The sequence below is a fragment of the Lates calcarifer genome, linkage group LG18 (assembly GCF_001640805.2).
Source record: "Lates calcarifer isolate ASB-BC8 linkage group LG18, TLL_Latcal_v3, whole genome shotgun sequence".
NCBI lineage: Eukaryota > Metazoa > Chordata > Actinopteri > Centropomidae > Lates > Lates calcarifer.
Window position 1 is genome coordinate 1,825,216 of NC_066850.1, and position 20,646 is coordinate 1,845,861.

General features: G+C 40.9%; 1 protein-coding gene across 8 annotated transcripts in view; it reads left to right on the forward strand.

The window, feature by feature from the left end:
* The window catches only part of tfec (transcription factor EC), a 40,856-nt gene that overhangs the window by 18,411 nt on the left and 1,799 nt on the right, over positions 1–20,646 (forward strand). Inside the window, exons 1-7 of one of the 8 annotated variants that reach the window (XM_018682784.2) lie at positions 9,924–10,167; positions 14,401–14,655; positions 15,443–15,544; positions 17,665–17,785; positions 18,814–18,870; positions 19,002–19,077; positions 20,012–20,159. In XM_018682784.2, the coding sequence (XP_018538300.1) occupies positions 10,111–10,167; positions 14,401–14,655; positions 15,443–15,544; positions 17,665–17,785; positions 18,814–18,870; positions 19,002–19,077; positions 20,012–20,159 (816 nt within the window). In that variant the 5' untranslated portion in view covers positions 9,924–10,110. The other 7 variants (XM_051077627.1, XM_018682783.2, XM_018682785.2 and 4 more) reach the window with 7 other exon arrangements.

Consider the following 20,646-nt stretch of genomic DNA (forward strand, 5'->3'; position numbering starts at 1 on the left):
TAATAAGTTCTGATGATGATAATACAACTGACAATAGCAATAATACAATACAGTTACAAAAATCTTACCTATAAAAAAGTTGCCATTTTTTATGTGATTGAAAAGCATGTATCAAACCATATAAAAACAAAATCTACTGGATTATCTTAAAAATTGAATCGTCACACCATTGAAAACAAACAAGAATGTTTTCTCTCTTAGTTCGTGATAAGACGGCATTCTGGTGTAATTCTCTAAGTGGCAATATGGAAAAAAATATAACAAAGCAAAGAGTCTAGATGGTTTGTCTTCTCCCTGGCATCAGTACAGGTGACACTTTCACACCTCCAGATGTCAGGTAGATTCATGTATTCATGTATTTATGCTATGATACAACACTGGCACACACTCATGTGAGCAGTAATGTTTCAGGACTATGATTAACCTTCAGGTCACTTCAGGGCACCTATTGAGTCTCTCTCTCTCTTTATCTGTCTGTGCAAACTTCATTTACTGATAACTGTCAAAGCCAAAGAGTGAGGTTCTGGAGCGAAAACCCCGGGTCATGTGAAATTACTCCCACTCATGTACAGAACCAGACGCATCGTGAAAGAGTGAGGGGTAAAGGAGGGGTGGTTAACTCAATTACCGTAACTTTGTCTGCTCACCACACGTGATTTTGTTAGAAATACCTTGCCGCTTGTTACACACACTGAAATATTTCAGCCATCCTCTTGGCCGGCTACAGCCAGGATTTTTTTTCTTTGTCTCTCATCTAGCCCTTTAATTGCCATACGAAAGGTTTCCCACACCTGGGTGAGCCATGTCAAGCAATTAATACACTGAAATACGCCTTTTAAGTGAGTCTTTTGGTCTGTGGGGCTCCCCATTGTGATGAAAAGATTGGTGTCGTCTCACGTTAGCCTCGCACAGGTGCCTTTCTCTGCCCGCACATCAGATCATTACCATAACCAGAGATGGAGTGAGAGACTGATATAGATAAAGAGAGGGGATGGTATAAGGCATAGACAGAGGAAGATGAGAGTAAAGGAGAGAAGGGATAAAAAAGTGGCGGAAGAAATCGAGATCATTTCACCCATGACCTCTGCATAGTTCAGAGTAAAAAAACAAACAAACACACACACAAACAAAGAGGAGTGTTAATGTAGGCTTACACCATTCACACGGTTCACAACAGCTCAAATGCATTAAGGATTAATAGATTATCACGTTTTAGCCCAGTAACTACAAATCATGTTTACAATGCTGACATGCTGCTGTTTCCCAAATAATGTCCACATACTTCCTACCTTTCAGGCAGCCATTGGTTTCCATTAAAAATCACCAGACTGAACATTTTACAGCATTAAGATCATCATCTTGTTGCGCTGCAGATAAGAAGATGGACCAGCAGCATTTTGAGGATTCTTACTTGGTGGTGTGTTCAAGGACAGTCTGAGATCCAAGAATCATTGAAAAAAAAATGCATTAACAAAATAAAAAAATAATAATAAAATTAAAAATAAATAAATAAATAATAATAATAATAAAAAAATAACCTGTCAACTTGATTTCTAAAACACTTCCCACCCACAGCATCATTACCCCATAAAGATAACATAACTTTGACATGAACAGAGAGATGAGTTTTCTATGTAAGGATTACTACCAAGTTTACATGAAAAGTAAAATATGCTGAGATGACCTGAGACCAATGGCTGTTTAGGTAGGGAATCAACCTAAAAACTTATGGTATGCTTCAGAAAATGTCCAGCTGTAATGCTAAGCGCACATAGTTTGTATTTAACAGGCTAAAACGTTTACGACAGCAAGCAAAGGCCCTTTAATCCCTAATGCATTTGCGCTGTTGCAAACTCACACACACATGCTGAGATGAAAGTGGTCAGACATGATTATTAATTTACAGAGTTACAACTGTTTTACGGTCATTTTTGGTCCACTGATGGGATCTGTCGTTGTGAAAACTTCACAGACTGGAAGGGAAAAAAAACAGTAAAGCGACATTCGTTTTAGTTCACGCACGCATTATCAACGCATAAGTAGAATAGATGCGATGTATGCTTGGACACTGGCACTGGTGGGAGAGGAGAGTGTGCAGAGCTCAGAGAGCTTCACTTGGGTTTAGTCAAAAACAAAACAAACATACTTTTCCTCACAATCCTTAACACTGACTTTTAAAGGGATTGTGGTCATTGCCCTGACGCTGAGGAAGGAGGTTAGGGTGGATGGTTGGGCTTCATCTTGGTTGGCCTGTTAAAAGCAAACACAAAAGTTCAACTCTAGGTTCAAGACATTCACGTCTGAAGTTGGCGAATGATCAGTTCCGAGCTGATTTGTGCAGCTGTTTCGTTTTGGCGAACCTTATTTGGTTAAAGACATGTTCACTGGAGATGGCACATGGTAGTCTATAATGGAGGAGTTGGCAGAGACTCAGTAACACACTTGGAACTGGCAGCAGCTAAATGATGGAGAGATTAAATTGAACTCAGGCAAAACTAATTACTCAATTTACCCGAGACTGGCAACTGGAGTGATGAGGAAAGGCGGCTGGTGGAGGAGTTTGATCCAATAAGGGGACCAGAAAATAAATAGAGAAATTTTGAAAAATTAATATTGTTTATATTAACAACAAAGAAAAAGAGGAGATATTTACTGTGGAGATTTGGGCTGGATGGAGAAGCATTGTTTGGAATGGGCTAAATAGGTCAGAATATACTCAAGCTTTTCAAAATTGGAGTTACATTTTTGGAAAATATGTTGGCACAAAATCGCCAAAAAATGCTTTAATTCCTAAAGGCACAGCATGATTGAAATGAGGTCAGAATAAAGACTGTTCAGATCTGTGTGTGATAAAAGCTTGAGTTCTCCTGGCCTTTACTTCTCACATCCCTTGCTTTCACTCTTGGTCTTCCTCTCTTTCATTCCTGGGAAGAGGAGCACTGGCGCTCCTCCCTTCGCCACAGCAGCTCACTCGTTCAAACGGCAGGGACACAAAGATAGACGAACAAACGGCTCTTTGTCCCGCAGCACAAACCATATATTATTAGTTCGGGTAAGGTCAAAGTTGATTTAATTTTCTGCTTAGTTCTCATTAAACAGCTATTGCATTATTTAATTTCCCACAATCAAGTTAAAGGAGGGGGCAGTAATCAATATATCTCCACCAAAATCTTTTGAACAGTGGATTGCAAATTTAGCCCACAAATGCACTTTATGCTGGTTAGAGAGAGTAGGATCCTCTTTTTGATGCCATGTTAAGCTTCAAAGGTCAGAGGAGCAGCATTGAAATATTTCTGGTTTTGATCTTCACTCTGTTCAGTTGCCAGAGACCTGAGTTATGTTGAATCAAAACTATTTTTCTTTGTAGTTCTCCTAAGATTTGCATAAAGATAAGCAAGTTTGGAGGAAATTATTTATTATTCACTACAGACTGTACTCCAGTGATTCCAAACCAGGGGTTCTTGTACCCCATGGGGTGCCGTAAAATGTTTTGATAGAAATTATTATTTGATCATAAATTGTCAGCCTTAAGACCAGGTAGGCACAGATGTCTAAACAGCTTGCTAAAAGTAATGGATAAACAGCTTAAATGGCTAATAGCAATGGTTGCGGAAGTCAAACTGTGACTCTGCCAAAAATATGAACAATAGGTAACTGCGTAACAACTTGGGGGCGGTGGACACAAAGATAGTTGAACAGAAAAACAGCTCTTTGTCCCACTGCACAAATCATACATTACTAGTTTGGGTAAGGTCACAGTTGATTTCATTTTGTCCTTAGTTCTCTTTAAACAGCTATTACATTATATAATGTACCACAATCAAGTTAAAGGAGGGGGCAGTAATCAATATATCTCCAGCAAAAGTATTTCAACAGTGGATTGCAAATTTAGCTGATAAATACACTGTGTGCTGGCTGGAGAGTAGGATCCTCTTTTTGATGCCATGTTAAGCTTCAAAGGTCAGAGGAGCAGCATTGAAATATTTCTGGTTTTGATCTTCACTCTGTTCAGTTGCCAGAGACCTGAGTTATGTTGAATCAAAATTATTTTTTCTTTGTAGTTCTCTTTAAGATTTGCACAAGATAAGCAAGTTTGTAGGAAATAAAGAGTCTGAAATCATTCATTATTCACTACAGACTGTAATCCAGTGATTCGCAACCAGGGGGTTCTGTACCCCATGGGCTAATGTGGCAGAAATGGATAAACAGCTAAAAGTAATAGATGGTTTTAGTATTAAGCTGAATATATGGTTGAATATATGGTTGATGTAGTCAACTGCTCTGTCCAAATGTCTTCTTATTCTATCACAAAAAACAACTGTACAGCTGATGATTACTACTACTACAAAAAAAATGTCCAAAACCGTTTGATTTTGCCACCTGATGCACACAGCACATAAACATAGAATCCACTTCACATAGAGTTGTGAATAATGAATGACACAGCTTTAGTAATGCTAATATAATGGAAAAAATACAAGCTCATAATCTGTGCACACACTGGTAAAGATAATAGGTTTGCGTCAACCAACACAATGTGACACAATCCTGGTAGACTGTTACCTTCAGACATCACCAATAATAGATGTCTAATAATCCACTTACTGGTTACATCATGTTTCCTAATATTTTTATATTGACTTAGAATATTAGAGTCTAACATGATCAGTCTCTAATAGGTTACCCAGAACTAAATCACATTTTTCCCAGATTTTGTTCTGCATTCCCTGTTTTGTTTGAGAATCTCTCTGACAGTGTTATATTACTGGGTGATTTGATTTGATTGAGCCTTGATGCTTCAGATCAAATTAAATCAATGGTTTCTTATGACATGTTCATCTAGGAACTCATTTCATGTATCTGTATGTATGCTCGCTTAAGAATGAATATGTACAGACATGGTTCATGTCAGAACCAACAGTGTTTTTTATGAATATGTCGAGGCCCATGAATGACACATGCACCGATTATCATTGCATTAGCATAAACCTTGTGTGACATCATATTATGGGAGCGTTTCATAATGGAGCAAAGTACAATTAGACCCAAGGTTTCAAACTCTTAACTGCTCTGACAGTTGACGGTCATACATCCCTACGGAGCTGAATCTTTTACTCTCCTAAATGTCTGCAAAGTAGATGGAGACTCAAAACACTGGACATGGGTGTTGGCTCCCAGTGCAGCGGGAATGAGCAGGCATGTCTGTCCATTTTACTCCTGAACCCACAGTCCTCTAATAATGGTATTTCCCTGTCTCCATTAAAACAAACGCCCTTTTTTCAAATAATGGAACCTCTTTAAACAGAAACAAACAATTAAGATAAGACTCAGCACTCCTCTCATTTAACTAAGTACTGATCACATTAAGCTTTTAGATGTCACATCTACTGTATATCAAGGGTTCTTTGTAATGAAAGCATGAAATTGGTAAGGTTCACAGACTTCTCTGGACAAAAAGGAGTTAGAAATACTTAATCTGAAACTTGATTAAGTGTTGAACAGATTAAGGGCCACAACAATTCCTTCTGAAAGAGAGAGGATCAGAGATTTCTCTCTCTGTATCCTGAGCATTTTGTCTTCAGGTCTTTACCCAGGCTTGAAAGGCCTTCACTTTGGTGAGCTGGGACTGTCTTGCAATCAATCATGTGCATAATTTTAACAAGACTTCATCTTCATAGTTACAGTTGGAGCCCACCGGGGCTTCTTTTCACTGTCTGCCAAAGTGAGAGATTAAAGTTGTCTACAGTACAGCTTTTCTGACATCATTCGGAGAAGCAACGCTAAGCACCGGTCTATCCTGTTCTAGCTCACTGGACAGTGAGGGTCAAGGATGAGGTGCCCCTTTCAGGAGCACAGCCACTTCACAGCAGTTTACCCACAATCCTCTGCAGCTTCTTGGCCATGGCTTAAACATCCCTATAATCGCTCGTCAAAGATCAGGTCCAATTTTCCTGGTTATTCACAGTAATATTTACATTCATTGTTTCTCACCAAAATGCATTGTGGGTATGCCTGACAGTCTAACAAACGTGATGAATGTAAGATTTTTTAAAATTTGAAATGTTTTAATTGTATATTGTTTACATCTTTTTGCTGGCTTGCCTTTTCTTTGCTGGTGCATTACATTGGCACCACACGTATATCAATGATGCAGTGTAAACTCACATATCAGGTCAGTGTCTGTTGACTTAAATGAAAGCTCTGCCTCTGGGCCGAACAAAAAGACTGTCCCCATGAAAATCACCATGAACTCTCCCCCAGCAGCCTACCATACCACACTGCAATGAAGACAAGGTCATAGTCTCTTCTCACTAGAATAACAAATTCCAGTGAGAGTTTACAATAAGCATACTTCAGACACCGAGACACTACTACCCTTTCAACTGGACAGTCTGGCGTCGCAGGTTAAAGTGACCATTATGAGTTACTGCAAAGGCCAGTTTAATAGTGACTCAGCAATTTCACCAAATGCTACCACAATTGTGCACTGTGCGCTCCCTGTGTGTTCACTTGTGTACACTAAATAAACAAAACAAGAACCCACTTGCAGAGGCATTGCTTATAGAGCTCAAGAAGAAGAGATGACAATTTATCGTGTTTAAACCATATTGTTCATCAGCACAGAGGAGGATGGCATTAATGTAAAAACTACACTACAACTGGGCTACAGGTGCCATTAGACTTTTCAATATCTGCCACCTTAATCAACTATGGTCCAACTATGGATGTATAAACATAATCCAGGATGTTGACAAATAGTCCAGTATCAACGTTACTGTTAATATAATGTTATATTTATTAGCTTGGCATTAGCTAACAAACACTCAACCTTGCTTGTCAGTGATGGCATGAGATAGCTTGCCCTGTAGATGGTACAGCTAATGGCTACGTTAAAAAAACCCTCACTAATTTAGGTGGCATAATGTACACACAGGAACACGAGCTAATCTGATAACAGGACTCCAGGTTACATGTAAGAACCTTCATTAGTGTCTGTGAGGCACTACACAGTGTGCATGTGTGCAGAGGGTCTGCGATCTCTCAGGTGTCCCTGTGAACAGACTCCTTTTCACTGCTCACAGAGAATAATGTGCTCTAACTGATTTAGCAGCAAAAATTGTGTTATTCCATTTCGACTAATTACATCTCCTCTGCACTGACGGAGAGGATAGGCTGCATTGCATCCTCCTTCTTTCCCCTTCCTCTCTCCCTCAGCTTTCTTAACTTTTTCAGTTCATATGTTTATATAATGTTTGTTATTTGTCAAATTGGAAGTAAATGAGTAAGTAAGTAAATTTTAGCTTCTTATTTAAGGTGTGTTACTCATGTACATCACATATTTAGCTTTATTCTGACTTTTATACCTCCACAATTTTAAAATAAAACTCACTTGTGCATGTCACAATCACAGTGGGAGGAGTAGGCTGATGTTCACTATGTAGAACATGCACCAATTGTGTTTTTGGTGTGAAATGTTTCATGCATACACAGTCAAGTCATGTTTGTGTACAATCAAAGTTCCATAGAGTATCTTTAAGTCATTTTCCAACAAGGTGTCTTTACTTTAAGTTTGAATTTTAATTATTTTTACACCACTGTCGAGGCAGACCATTTTCATAAATTCAATATTTCATCAAGGTAACAAGCACACATACACACTGTTCCATGTGTAATCCAGTTAAAATGGCTGTAATATTTAATTCATATGAGAATCATTAAAAGTGCAGTGGTGCCGTGTCCATTATGCATTCCTTTTCTAGCAGGATAAAACAGTCCTCAGATGTGGGAGCTGCACTTTGAAGTGTTGTCTCAGAAGCAGGCCAACTCTTACAGGAAGTCCCTGATGTTTAAAACATGCCATGCAGGGGGACTAACAAAGGTGAGCACTTGTGGCTTACCCCAAGATGAGCCAAAAATGGCCAGCCAGGAATTTAGATCTGATAGACTGCGTAGACACAGCAGAAATCAAATAAACAAGAGGTAGACAAATATACGCGTGGGTAAAAGAGGAGCTGTGAGAGTACAAAACACTGTGAAGTGTATGTAGCAACAGACATGAACCAACACACACTCACAGAGACACAACAGGTACGAAGAGCAGCTAAACATGTCATATTGACCTTCACATTTAGACACAGGAACATAAATAATGCTCAACCATCCAGCTAACTGAGGCAGTGCAGGCTATGACTGTGTTAGAGAGAACTGTACATACACAGGCAGGTGACATAGGAGGAGAAATGAATGCAGATGCTTCAGGTATTTAACATCCCATCATGCTCTGTGGCATGTATAAAAATGCTGAACAAGCCCAGTTGATTCTGATGCTGCATTAAGATGGCAAGAGGAAAAGATCAGAGTGATTTTGAAAGAGGGTTCATTGTTGGGGCACGGAGATTCACAAAGACTGGGAAATTGTGGTTAGAAGTGCATGTCTGATGATCACGATGCATTTGTGCAATATGGATGGAAAAATAGAAGAGCAACTCTACCTCAGGTGACAGTTGCATAGAGAAGGATATTATAGTATGGTTACAGAGCCTCATTACAAACACACATTTGGGAGTTCAATGGTACAAAAACCACAGACACTGGTCGACAGCGATGTGGGACAAAGTGAATCAGATAATTCATCCTTTATCATGTTCTTGACAACTGGATGAGTGAATGTGTGGTGTTCACCAAACGAATGATACAGGCCTAAATGCTTGACCCCTTCAGTGAGGGGATCTGGTGGCATTTTGCTGGCATGGTTCGGGTCCACTTTTTGGGACTGACGAGTAAAGACAGCGTTGTCCACCACCACCATCAAAACACATGATGAGGGAATATCTTGTTCCCTCCAGTAGAGTCCCTGACACTTTGAGAATCAATGCCAAGGCGCATTGATGCTGCTGTCACCCGCCTGTAGTATCAAGACCGCTATTTTCTACATAATGAAATCATCCACCATGGACACGTGTGGGACAAACTACATTTTAACAGCTGAAAGGAGACATTAGCTTATTGTGCATTACAGTGTTTAACTGATTCTTTAAAATCATAATCTGTACTGGCTTGATTTAACGGAGTCATTGTAATTCGATTTGCCTTATTACATTCTATGTCCTAAAGTTAAGCACTGATGTGTTTATTAAAGTGTGTAAAAAGCTATAAAACCCTCAGTTACTGTTTACTGTCACTGAATGAACAGAAACCTCTGCATTATTAACTGTAACGCCAACACTTTTACAGGTAAATATAGTGCAACAAACAGTTGTCAGAGCATTTGCTTTAACAGACATTTCACAAATATATTGATTTGTCTTGATAACCCTGAAAGGATTTTAAAGTTGGACTCTACTTTCTGGTGATTTAATAAGTCATCAGCTTCAGATTTAGTTGATTGTTCTTATTATTGTAAAGGTTAGGCCTGCAGGGAAGACTTACGATGGTCCTGTTCAATTTTGCTGTGTCCAGGAATTCTCTGAGAGCCATTCTGGGAAGTCCTGCACTGGCCTTTGTTGTGGCCTGACAGTGACTGGGACATGATACCAGGTTTGTGTGAGTGTGTATCTGTATGTTTTAGCATATTTGCACACATCCACAGATTACATTTTCTGAGCGCTTCCCTAGTTGAAGCCATGGCTGTAGTTTGATGGCTAAAAAGCCTTCCAGGGGAAGTGGGTGTCATGAAGATAACCTGGGAGAATGTGCTGAGCTGAGCTGGATGTTCTGCAGGCAGGAAAGTGTGGTGATCCACAAGCAGGAACTCACATTCTGTCAAGTTATTACACCCCTGCACACACACACACACACACACTTCAACCCCCCCAGCTGCCATTTGTATTTCTGCCTCTGTCAGGCCTTTCCCTGACCAAAAGCACACGCACATACGAACACACACACAGGAAACGGCCCGTGCGGCTCCCAAATAAGCTGATGTGTCATGCCTTCCTTTCCGATATTTCTGCAAAAGCTCAGGAAGGAGGCTGCGGCACCTCTCTTCTTCTTCCTCTTCTTCTCCCCCCCGTCTCGGTGAGAGATACAGCTGTAGCTGTGACAGTTCTTGTTCTTCTGTAAGAATTTGCAGCTCCTGTGGCGGGGAGACGCTGCCACTCTGGGGGAGCCATGAGTCGTTGTTGTGTGGTCAAAGTGATCACCTTGACAGAGATCCAGCTTCTACAGGTAGGCGGGGGCGACTCAGCTACAGGCCGGGGAAATTGGGACAAGATCAGATATAGAAAAGCATATGTGTATAACTCTGTGCACATTCGTTTGTGTTTGCATGCAAGAGGGACAGTGTGCGCTTTAAAACAAAGCATGCACTTACAACCAGAATAACTGAATAGCGACTGTGGAATGCAAATTTTGTGATCGGTTTGCTATTCCAGTCTTATCTTCCCTCACATTTCACAATCTAGGGTGTGTGGTTACAGCTATTTACTGGTTAGCAGGCTCAGCAAAAATACAGTAAGCATGTCTGAGAAGGCTTTTTGTTCCACTTTCATCTCTGTAGATTCAAGATGGAGAAAAAGATAATTAAGCATGGCTGCATGGCTACTGCATTCCGTAACTGTGTCAGTATGTTGTAAAAACTATGTGTTTTGGAGAAATGAATCCAAGTCTCCTACGAGGTTTTGTCCATAATTTGTACAGCCGCTTAATGTCACCATCACCCACTGTTTCATAAGTAGTTGGATTTTTTTGAAGTGAAAGGAGAACTTGGGCAAGACTGAAACTTGAGTTGGGCAAGAGCTTTTCACTCAGAAGAAACACCTGTGAGTCTGTCTGTTATAATGGCTTTGTGAGTGCAGCATTTCAGTGGAACTAAAGAAAAACACCTTTTAACTCTGAGGTAAATCACAGCACTATTAAATCCATCTCACAGACAGAGGCTAGAGAAATCATGCTTTGAGTGAACATACATTAAACTGGATTCTGGGCTTATGCATTGGGCATGTGTGTGTGTGTGTGTGTGTGTAATCTAGGGTTGTGTTTTTATCTTCTAATGGAGAATTTGTGATTTTAATAATGACATAATTGAGTGTATATATCTTGTAATGGAATTGCTGTAATATGCTTTCTAGCTGCAGTTTTGTGCACTTGCTTGCATGAATCGTACATATTCTATACGACTGCTGGAAAAACATGTGATGTGATTTCTCAGCAGAGCACAGTAGTGTATTTGTTTATGTGGATTTGATTAACCTGCTGCATTTGTGTGGTTAAAATCGCTGTAAATGCTGACATTGTGTAAGTGAACAAGTTGGCCGACGTTTGATTGAGAAAGAGAGAGAAATAAGGCGTGTGTGTGTGGAATGAGGGCGTTGTCTGGTTCTGACATCTTTATTTTAGTAGTTCAAATGTCTGTAATGAGGATAATGAAGTTAGAAAGATGCAGCTGATCTCCTACTGACAGTCAAGTTTATATGTTTCAATGCAGGGAGTGTAAAACCAAACCGGACAATTATTATTTTCTCGTTTAAACATTATGAAACATAATGACACATCTCCACTGAAATAAATTGAGAGGAAATATTACATTTTTGCACGAATGGAAAACTATTAGGAGCTGTCTGGAAAGATGAAAACTGACAAATGCATTGACTTTGACTTTCAGTAAACTCAGAGTTTTAGCCTACATAGTCTAGGTTTGCATGTCAGGGCTAACTGTGCTAATGTGTGTGAATGGAAAGTGAACCTGTGACCTCCTCTCTACCAGTAAACCTCAAACACTGCCTCAATTGTTGGAGCAGGTGCCTGTAGCCATATTGAGAAAGAGAAAAAGTGAAGTGTCTGAAACATCAGAATAGTCACAACAATCCCAAACTTGAGCCTCGATTGATTAGATTCTTATCTCATTCCTCTCCCATGTGTATGGCGGGCATTGATAATTTTCAGCATGTCCTCTTCACACATGCACAGGGCCCGCCATTGTCAAGGTTGGCCTTGGTGACTGAAGCACCATTACCTCTCAAATCTAATCAGATTCCCTTAAGTGGATAACAAGCGTGTCTCCGGCATTTACAGTAGTGAGAAAGCTGAAGTGAAACCAGGACAATCTGCTGTCACACAAAGCAGATGTGGTGTGTCGCAGTCTTGGCATCCCTCTTGCTATCCGTGGTGGAAAAAAAATGTTGATTGGCTAACAACTGGCATCTTGTTTGGCCTGGAGGAGTCAGATAAGAGCTCTTAGTCACTACTGACAAGTTGAGTATTGTGATGAGCCTGTTCTTATTTAGGTGGACGAGTGGTGAATGAGGGCAGCTAGTCTAGCTGACGAGGGGAATTTAATGCTGAGTTTTAGTAGGAAGCCTGCAGTTGCCTCGGCTAAAAGGTTTAGCAGTGTTTAAGTTGTGCTAGTTGACTTTTGACCCAGAATAACTTTCATTGCTGTTAGAAGTCTGAAACCAGAGAATTACCTATCCCATCAATTCTTGCTGAGTCAATATGTGTGTATGAAATTGCAAGCTAATGCTGGTGGCTAACGTTAGCTAATTTGAGCTAACTTTAGGTAAATACAGTTGCATAATAAGCATTAGTGAGTGAGTTAGCTGGCTTTATGACTGTTACTAGTAGCTGTAGTGGCCACCATTCAGCAAAAATACAGTGTTGCTGAACGCTTTCATCATCTGTGATTTTACTTGATAAATGACACCTTATGTGACGCCATGATCATGGGAGCAGATACGGTTAAGATAATGGGAAAAAAAAAAATTCTTCTTTAATATCACATTTCCCTCAGTTAAGTAATAGCACAGTCTTCTGAATCTGCTGCTACACCCGCATTGTTGCTTATCTGAATGTCTTCTACTTCCAACTGATTAGCTGAGGTTAGTCATGGAAAAAGTATCCATTTAGTGATAACAAAAAGTTCAGACGAGTCCATAGAGCACGCTGTTTTGACCAGTGAATAGCATACTTTTGAGAAGAAGTTATAAAAGTCTGGGCAATAGACACAGACAAGATGACCATCAACAACTGACAAGACTAACATTATAAAATCACTGCTAACAATACATGTATTATTATGATGAATAAGTACTCCCAAAAATACTTCACAGGCCATAAACCAATAAAGTAAGATGTAACACTGAGCTTCTTTGTGAGATCCAGACCAGTAAGTAAATTAGACATTTTTAGGTGAGATGTTCCCTCTGAAAATAGCCTTAAACTTACTGTAAAAAAGACCTCAAAATAGTTTTATTGCAGTTATTGTTTAGGAAAGTGATGATACTGAACTGTCTACATTGAAACCAGTGAATGAATGAAAAGGCTTGGTTAAAAATGGCATTAGAGGAGTTATTTAAAACCCCCAATGGGGAACAAGGGTCAATTGTGCTGCCACAACCCCTGGAGCAGGCAGCAGAGGACTTTAGGAGCTGACCTCTGATTGGCCATTGAGACAGAAAAGGGCGGTACCGATGAATTAGTGATAGACGCTAAAGGCAGATATCCTGCAGTGATCAAACCCTGGGTGATCTGACAGTGCAGTGTTTGAAGTGATTATCATGCTACGCAACATAAAGGCTTACCCCCAGCTTTGGGCCTAATTAGTTCACGTAGGGCCCTTATAAGACTTCGGTAGGGGACTGGAAGGGACAGACACTCATTGAGAAGTCAGCAGATCAACAGGATAGCAGCAGCAGACCTGGAGCCTTTAAGTTGACCTGCTGCTCCACCAAAACAAACCAAACTGAAGATTATCTGCTTTTCTGAGAATGCCACACTTAACTGACTGCAGCTACTACACGATGCGGGACGCAACCAGAGCTTCAAATGTAAGAATATTGAAATTTATTTTAAAAGTCTGAATTATTTGGTGAAGTGTCTTGTTAAACACTCATATCATGTTTTCCAATGTAACGCATTTGTAAGGCTTTTGACACTAGTTTGGCAATCTTGACTGCTGGCTGTACGTTTAAGTATGTGCTACTGCATTTTAATGGAATATGATTTTGTTTGCTTAGTTTGTTTGTTTAGTTCAGTTCTGGGGAAAATTTTTAACCACTGACAAGTCAGACACTGGTACTAAAATGACAGAATATGACAATAACTAACTTGAGAAAGCTCCTTGAGAATGAATCCTAACTCTCTTAAAGAAACCTGCAACATATAAGAATATGATTCACTCAAATCACTTATATTTCACAAAATACACTCCTGCTGTAAGTTTGTAAATTTGCCCTACATGACTGACAATATAATATGATAATGGGAAACTGTGACTCTCAGTTATTCCTGTGGGTTAAATGAGATCATCTTTTCGCTAAAGCCGACAGCTGCTGCAAACAACCTCTGTGCATATACTCTTAGTCAGCGCTGTGTCAGTGGCGTGAAACACAATGAGCAACCTTCCACCTTCTGAACTCATTTTCAATTCAACTAACTGAACTTAATGTTTGATATTTGCTGCAGGTACAGAGCCACCTGGAGAACTCCAAGTTCCACCTCCACCAGAGCCAGAATCAGCAGGTCAAGCAGTACCTGACGCTGGGCTCCAAGCTGGCCTCGTCGGCCGGGCAGGGCCACGCCGTGCCGCATCCGCATGCCCCCGGCCAGCCGCTGGCCACCGTGCCGATCATGAGGAATGGACACATGCCCTCCGTCAGCGACAGCAGCAACCCCAACAGCCCTGTTACCCTGCTCACCATGGCCAATCACGACAGCGAGGTGAGTAAACATATGGAAAGAGAAAGCGTCTGAGTGTGAATGACGATGCTGCTGAATTATGGAACTGAAATTGAAAAAGCTCAAAATGTGCCTAGTTGTGACTGGAAAAGGGTGACATTGCAACAAAAACTTTGAACCACAGACTGTGTCACATATGGACGAACTGTGGGTCATAATTTTTGTCGATTTCGCAACATTCTTGACACGCTTTCCTGTCAACACTTCACATTCCTGTCAAGAAAACACTTTGTTCTGTGTTACATTTCATTGCCACCTGTAAGAGATTTGTTGTAGCCCCTCTAAATTCTTTCAAATTAAGAGAGATGAATCATGGCTGATACTTTGTTGGGATGGACAGTCAACATACAGTATAAACACGAACAAATGACTATGACTGAACTCCTAACTGGACTGGTTTTGAATCTCTACAATTCAGAGAGTAGTTCCAACTAATCACCTAAACAAAATGATGCCATTATTGATCTCCCTCTCTCTCTCTGATGCGCTCATCAATAACTTCAGACATGCAGTCTCTGATGAGAGAACCCTTTCAAAGGATAACAGATGTGAGTCTTTCCCGCCAAACCTTGCTAACTAATTTCAGAACATGGCGGCGGAGAACTCATCTGTTATTGGATTAGTCTCTCGACAGTCCCTCCCCCTTTCTCGTGTCTATTTTGGTTTGAATGTTGAGATTTCAAAAGATCCGACTTGGACAGTATTGAAATTCTGGTACAAACACACTCAGTCTGTCCATGAGTACACTGAAATTACTGTTTTCTTTTAGTTTCCAATGGATGAAGTTATTGATGACCTAATTAGTCTTGAATCCGGTTTCAATGATGGAGGCTTGGATTGCATGGAGCCTAACATCATAATGCAAAACAATGTAAGTATGAATCACATTAACTATTGCTCTAACAGCTACCTGCTAACACTGTGCTACTATCTATGGTATGAAGGTCTTTTGTATTGATTCTTGCAACACAGCCCTTGTTTTTTAACCTGCTATGCACATTATTTGCAGTTAGGTATATGTCAAGTTTCTTTCTTTTCTTTTCAAGTTGAATTGGGACTTGAAAGTGAGGTTCATCCGGCCAAACACTTAGGCACACAGGCCTGACTAGCTTGGGAAAAGGGGGACCTGTCTTAGTTTGAGGGCAGCTTAAGTCGATGAGATGAGTCAAAGTTCATTGTGGCTTAGCAACATTTCTCACATTACTCAAGACGTTTAACAATGAAGATTAAGTTAAAAAGAAGGATGATGTGGACAGAGGTCTATCATTAACCACAATATGGCAACAGCAGAGGCTAAATTCAAGGTAGCTTTCTTGGTAAAGTCCATTCTTGGGAAGACTAGAGCTGGCATGGCAGACAAACATTATCTGTAGCCAGGGAGGAATTCAAAAACTCTGAGCAAAAAATCTGGGACAAGGGGTCCATTTGGCCAGTGAACACAGCAACACCTGAAGCAAATACAGAGGGAGTTTGTGGGACGGGAAGACTGGGAATCTGGCCCAACTCCTGAAATACAGAGGGAGACACAGTCTCAGACAAAGAATCGTACACACAGATAAAGTGACATGGAGCCAAACACAGCAGATACTGTGACAGAGAAGGAATGAGAAGGGGTGAGGAAAAGATAAGGCGTGGGGGAGGTGGTGGGAGGAGAGGGGAGAGGGGAGGGGAGGGGGGAGTTCTGATGAGGACAGAAGTGCAATAGAAGAGTGGGGAATGGGGAGATTTTGTTGGAGAGAGTTACTGAGCCATTGGATTGGGCTAATGCATACACTCCCCACGGGCTTGTTCAGAAATGATACCATGCTTAAATGGATCAATTCATCCTAATTAGTCATACAGTACGATGCATCACGTCGTTTCGCCGTGTCAACACATCCAGGAACACAGACAGGAGAGGGATTGAAGTGATTACAATAGGAGTAGTAGGGGAATTGTTGCAATCTTTCATTTTGATAAGCACTTTTGCCCCCTCCTCCTCCTCCTCCTCCTCCTTCCTCCTTCTTCCCATCTTGGTGAGATAATGAGAAAAAACGCACATGCAAACTAAACCAACTGCAGATATTTGAAATGTCTGCAGTTTTCCTTCTGTTTTGTTTCCTCATCTCCTCTCTCTCCCTCCTGCTCTCCCCTCCTTCCCTTCTCTTGACTTGACATGCAGCCTTATCACATTCGCCAGTCTAGCAGTTAGATTTGACACACATGTCGTGGGTAAAATTGGCTGTGCGCGTATTGGAATCCATGGTGTCTTCTGTAGCATTTTCCCATAAATACACAAATCTGAATTAGACACGCATGTGTGTCTTGACACCCCCTCCCCCCCAGTCCGTGAAAAGCGTCATTATCGCAGATCTGATGCACGCTTTCCCAGACGAGAGGGGACCCGTAGGAAAACAGTTTTGCCTCTGTTCAAGCAGTTGACCTAGCTAGCCTTTTCATCTAATGGGATACTATTTTCAACACAGAGCACATCTCTGTGTTAGGGCCATTTTCAAGTGGAGGGGTTTAGAAAATGGTGGCATTAGCAGATCAAGACACTAAGACAACTGAGAGAGCAGCAAGTCTGATTTGGAGGTCAGGGTTAGATAGAGGAAGACTGAAGGATGACAACTCTTTAGTTGTTTTTTCTCTTTGTGATGCAAGATGAGCACACAGTCTGAGCATGGCAGCAATTCATGACCAAAGCACTGTGTTGCCTTCTCCTGCTGTGGCAGACATGTGGGAGCTGCAGCTCCCTGCTGAGAGGTCCACAGCTCGAGGCCTGAGGGCTGACAACCATCTCTGCAAGGCTCTGATCGTTCCACTTGCCTCTTGTCGTTTTTTGTAAATGTTAAACAAAGCCACACAGCAGCCAAAAACAACTATTTGTTTTGTGACTATTGAAAAAGTGTGAAAGTCATCCATGTTTACGTGTGTGTGAAATGTTAATGTGTTTCCCCTGTGACTGACCCTGTCTCTTTCTCTTTTCTCCCCTCTCTCTTTCATCACTAGGTGTCCCTCAGTAGCAGCATGCTGGACGTCTATGGGGGTGAACAAGGTATGAACGCCCCTAATGGTGGAATGAGTCCCACATCTAACCCCACAAAGCTCACTGTAAAAAGGGAATACACAGGTATGAACTCATACCATAGCATTAATTAAACAACTAACCAATTAATGAGACATCACAAGCTGAAAGTTAAAAATCACAAAAAGTTCTGGTTGTTAGAAAAATGGAATTGGGGGAATTATAACAAAAAAACAGCTAAACACTGAAGCTTTGGGTAGAAGAACAGAGTGTACCTGTGTTAGCTATAAATGGCAACATGTTGCGTGCTACTGTTCTTGCTAAAATCGAGCCCAATTACATGTGTCAGGCACATCAGGCACAGAAATCTGTAAACTGATTTGTGTCCAGTGTTTGACGAATACTATCCTGCTTGTCACTGGTTCTGTTAATAGGCAGCAGAAACGTGTAGATTTTTCGTCACAGTGCAGAAACAGAGGGGCCCTTTAAGACACTTCTTATTAATGTCATGCATCAAGCAAAGACGCCTAATTGATTTAGGAAATCGAAAGGATGCCTGAAGAACCCTTCACTCTCAACGGGCAAATAAGTAAATTGCCATCTGGTTCATTTGACTGTGTGGGAGGAGAGGACAATGGGCTGTTACACAGAGTTTAAATTGTCTTGATTGAATCAACAGAGACAAATTGGGAAATCCAATCTCAGGTCCCCAATTATGTAATTTGGAAGAATGTGAATACAAATATGGATGCACTGACATTTTTGTCCCTCTCCAGGACAGATTAGTGAATTTGCTAAACTGTCTTAATTATGGAGTACGTAGTTTAAAAGTAGTCACCATTTTTTTCCCACAATGAGCTTCAGACATGCTGGAGGGGATAAACTGGGCTCTTTCAGTGTGTGTGCATGTGTGTGTGTGTAAGGAGGTCAAACTAGTGTCTGTGGTGTAGACTGATGCACGGAAACTCCACATTCTGTCTGACCCCGGCGCTGAACTCCCTCAAAACAACTGATTGTGCGTCCCCGTGACTGGGACCTTTTGTGGCACTTTGCGTTCGTTGTCTTTCAGTTTCTAAATCAGTACGTGTTGCTAATCAATTCGTTCCCCTCTGTGATTTATTTTTCTTTGACAGAACACGACACCAGGGTGATGGCCAAAGAGAGGCAGAAGAAAGACAACCATAATTTGAGTAAGTGTCTCCCGCTGCCTTTCAACTCCTTCACAGTTTATCATCTAAAAGTGAGTTATGGCTAGCTTTTGGCACAGCAGCTGACAACACTCTAATCATCTTGGCTCTTTTTTTAAATTCTGCTTGTTTAGTTGAAAGAAGGCGAAGATACAACATCAACTACAGGATTAAGGAGCTGGGGACACTCATACCAAAGTCAAATGACCCGTAAGTTGCAAAATCCAAAATGCATTTACTGAAACAATGCCTTTAATGTCACTGACACAACTGCAGGAACTTGTCTGGCAGGGAAGTGTATTAAATTCCAAGCACAAAGACACTCTAAACGTTGTTCATTGAATTCAAATGAGTACTCAAGCACATTTCAGTCATATTTCAAGGGTGCACTTGAACCTCCATTGTAGTCTACGCTCCAAGAGCTGTACATCCTCTTGCTGGGTCCCGGCAGTTCAGCTCAAAGCATGAATGATGAGGAAAGGGGTCAAATGCAAAGAAGCGGGCCACACCATTTGAATCAAAGTTTGAAGCACAATTGGAACATGGAGATGGAGCATGGCGCTGAATTGAAATCCACCGGCCATCTTTCGCAATTGAACTTTGCTTCAAATTTAAATGGGAGGTTAGCGTTGTCATCGTGCCATTAACACGGGATAAAAGAGATTATTAGCCCGCTGATCAGGCCGACGTCTCACTTGTGTGGAAAAGGACAATTTTACTACAGCTCCCCTTTCCCTTTTTTCAAAAAAGCAATAATATCTGCAAAAGAATGACTTGCACTCTAGCACCTTAAGTCCAACACTCCATTTTTCCCCCCTGTCTTTCTACTTAGCTCATTTTCCCTCACCTATTTTTACTCGAGGATTAATTTTACCGAATAAGGACGAACAAGAATGGACTTTCCACATAGCTACTTAACTATTCTATTAAAATTCCCATTCAGTGTCCCCATGTAATGTCCAAGGATGAATAATTGCCCAATGTAAATCACCATTTCTTATTCATATCGTAAAAGGGGTAAAAACCTCTGCGTTAAAACTTTCCCCCCTTTTTTTCTTTCCTTTTTTATTATTGTGGAGGATATTCTGCTGAAATCAGGGGGTTCTGTGCAAAAGGTTATCTTTAACATTTCTCCTTTCTGCAGAGACATGCGCTGGAACAAAGGCACTATTCTGAAGGCCTCGGTGGAGTACATAAGGTGGCTGCAGAAGGAGCAGCAGCACGCTCGCGAGCTGGAGAGCAGGCAGAAGAAGCTGGAGCAGGCGAACAGGAGGCTGCTGCTGAGGATCCAGGTAATAAAACCCAACAGTCTACTTATCTATTACTAATCTATTTTGTCCTGCTAACACGAAAACCAGTGTAGCTCCTAATACATGAGCATACTCCTTAACAGAAACAGTAAGCCAATCACCTCGCTAATGTCTTAGCATTTAAATTCACTGAGTTCATTTAATTACACCTCCATTTTCACATTACTGAGTTACTCACTAACCGTCTCCTGTTTCGTTACACCAAAGATCAGTTTGGTAAAGACAGAGGCCTCAATCCATCATCACCCATGTACTTCACACTTGTGCTAATTTCCATCTATAAAGTTTAACAACTCCAAAACCTAAACCTACTGTTGTTTACACGAGGTCCTTCCACTCCCCCTGCCTCCCTCTCTCTGATCTAATCTCAGTGCTAATTACCTGATGAATAAAGACAATGACCTCAGCTGTTTCAGTGGAAATAAAAGCAGCTCTGAACTAGTTGATGAGCAGTGATAGAAGCACACTT